The 2,726-nt window shown below is 38.4% G+C and overlaps 1 protein-coding gene across 1 annotated transcript in view; it reads left to right on the top strand.

The window, feature by feature from the left end:
- LOC122257258 (uncharacterized) overlaps positions 1 to 1,178 on the top strand; it is a 2,404-nt gene extending 1,226 nt beyond the window's left edge. Inside the window, exon 2 of the mRNA XM_043022433.2 lies at positions 1 to 1,178. This exon is cut by the window's left edge and continues 479 nt beyond it. Within this exon, the coding sequence (XP_042878367.2) occupies positions 1 to 865 (865 nt within the window). The 3' untranslated portion in view covers positions 866 to 1,178.
- Positions 1,179 to 2,726: the final 1,548 nt, after the last annotated feature.

Raw genomic sequence — 2,726 nt, 5'->3', positions numbered from 1 at the left:
AGAAAACGTTGGCCAAGAGCCCGTCGAAGAAGGGGTAAAGGCAGAAGAGGAAGTCGCCGAGGAGAGCGTCCCACAGGAAGCTGTTAACGACCAAGCCCCCAGCGATCTCCTCGAAGACAGCAGCCAGAAGTCGCTGGACCAAGCCACCATCGGAGAGCAGAACGCGGCCGACATCGCTTTTCAGGAACAGGTACCACAATCCCGGGAAATCCCAGCTGAGCTCATCATCCCAGTGGCAGAAGCGAGCAACATTGCAACTGCAGTCGAGGAGGAACAAATAACTCCAGAAACCGCCGCCGTTGAAGGAGACGCTTCCGAGCCCATAGTCATAGAACATCACGTTGCAGAACCTACAGACGTGGAAGCACAGGAATCTGTCCTTACTGAAACCGCAGCTGCAGAAGAAGGCTCAGCTGTAGCCCAGAATGAAGCTGAAGTTGCAGCCGACGAAGAAGCTGCTGTTGTGGCTGAACAAACACCCGCTGAAGCCGCAGTCACGGAAGAAATCAATGCCGAGGTTAAATCAACCGCCGAAGAGCAGATCACCGCTGAAGTCGCGACGGAATTAGAGCAGCACGAAGAACATCAGAACGTAGAAAAGAGAACTTCCGAACAAGAACCCGCCGAAGAACCTCAGGCAGAACAAGAACCTGCTGAGGAGGCGGAAGTGAGTGAACAGAGCCAAGCTGATGAGCAGAGAAGTCAGCCGAAAAACGCTGAAGAGAAGGAAGCCGAGCAGCAGAACGCAGCAGAAGCACAAGAGGAACAGCAGACAAAGAAAGCAGAATCACAGAACGTCGAAGAAAAAGCCGAAGAGGAGAATGCGCAAGAACCAAACGCCGAACAGCAAACAGAAGAACAATGAAATGCGCAAACAAAACATCAAATACCCCTTAAAATACGTATGAGGAGAATCACAGATAACAAAAAAAGAAAAAAAAGAAAAAAATATATACATAGACCGGAAAGATTTCGCCAAACTATGAAAGTATTATGCTTCTTAGCTTGAATTGTAGCCGAAATAGTAGCTGCTTGGTATAATAGTCTGCCCTCTGCCCGTTTTCTTTGGCTTTGTATCATATGCACTTATGTGTGGTGTTATTTATAAGAAAGGACAAAGATACCTGTATATAATGCATGACTGTAGGATGCCTTTTCCAAATAAACCAACATCAATATACCTGTTTTTCCTGCAATTCTTGAATTTATAAGGGTTTTAAAGGTAGGTCTTACCTGCGTAAAACAAATTATAGATTGTGATGTTTCCTAAACTCGGAATTTTCAGAATTTAAATGATTTTTATAATATCAATGTTTACTTCGTAACAAAATTGGGGAAATAATGTCTGTAATTACACTGCAAAACAAAAGGACAACTTTATATTGCATTTTCACACTCTGTTTTCCCGAATGCAAAATGACAAAAAGATAAATGAAAGTAAAAAGAAATAAAGACAACAAGAAAAGTTAGAGAAAACGAAAGAGAACGAAATAAAAAGGATAATATCAAGTAAAGGATTAGAGGTATAACAAAAACATATACTTATATAAGAAAAGGAAAATAAATATCAAAGACAGATACGAATAAAGAAATCTATGTATAGGCCTATGCACACACACACACACATATATATATGTATATATATATATATATATATATATATATATATATATATATATATATATATGTATGTATATATAATATTATATATATAAATAGATATATATATAATATTATACATATTATATATACAAATAGATAGATATATATAATATATATACATATATATACATGTACATATATATATATATATATATATATATATATATATATATATATATATATATATATAATATATATCATATACATATACTCTCTTTCTCTCTCTCTCTCTCTCTCTCTCTCTCTCTCTCTCTCTCTCTCTCTCTCGCACACACACACATATACACTAACGCACGCCCACACAAACACGCACACACACACACACACACACACACAACCATCTCTCTCTCCATATAAATATTATGTACATGTATACATACATAAACTACCAACTCCCCAAAGGCTAACAAATAGCCACATATCCACACATCCACGCACACACAAACACAGAAATATCCACACCCAACCCACACATTAACACACACACACACACACACACACACAAAACCAGCATTCACCCATATTCCTAGTAGCAACAGCAGCCTTAACTAAAGCTAATAGAAATAACATTAAGAAATAGTTTTTAAAGGAACAAGAGATACAGATATACAAGGAAAAAAAAAAATTATCTCACATACCATCACTATAGCGGGCTTGCCTCAGTGCACACAAGCCCGGCGAAGCATCTGCTCTGCAAATCTGGCTTATCCTTATCCCTCCCGTTGCTAAAAAAAAGGGTGAATATTTTTGAACACTTGAACATATATTTTCAGAGGACTTACTGAACAAGGGGGAGATTTTTGAACTTACGAGAACACATATTTTCAGTGCACTTACTGAACAAAGGGGAGGTTTTTGAACACTTTATACTTATACTTTATACTTATTCTTATCCTTACCGTTGTTAAAGAAGGGGGAAAGATTTTTGAACACTTACGAAGAATACGTATTTTCAGAGCACTTACTGAACAAAGGGGAGGTTTTTGAACACTTACGGAGAACACGTATTTTCAGAGAACTTACTGAACTGGGGTTGGGGGTGGGGGGTTAGAACACTTCTATGT

Source organism: Penaeus japonicus, unplaced genomic scaffold (genome assembly GCF_977035675.1).
Source record: "Penaeus japonicus unplaced genomic scaffold, GWHDUDI00000001_assembly GWHDUDI00000011, whole genome shotgun sequence".
NCBI lineage: Eukaryota > Metazoa > Arthropoda > Malacostraca > Decapoda > Penaeidae > Penaeus > Penaeus japonicus.
The sequence above is the reverse complement of the archived record's forward strand: the minus strand, read 5'-3'. Positions and strand labels throughout refer to the sequence as shown.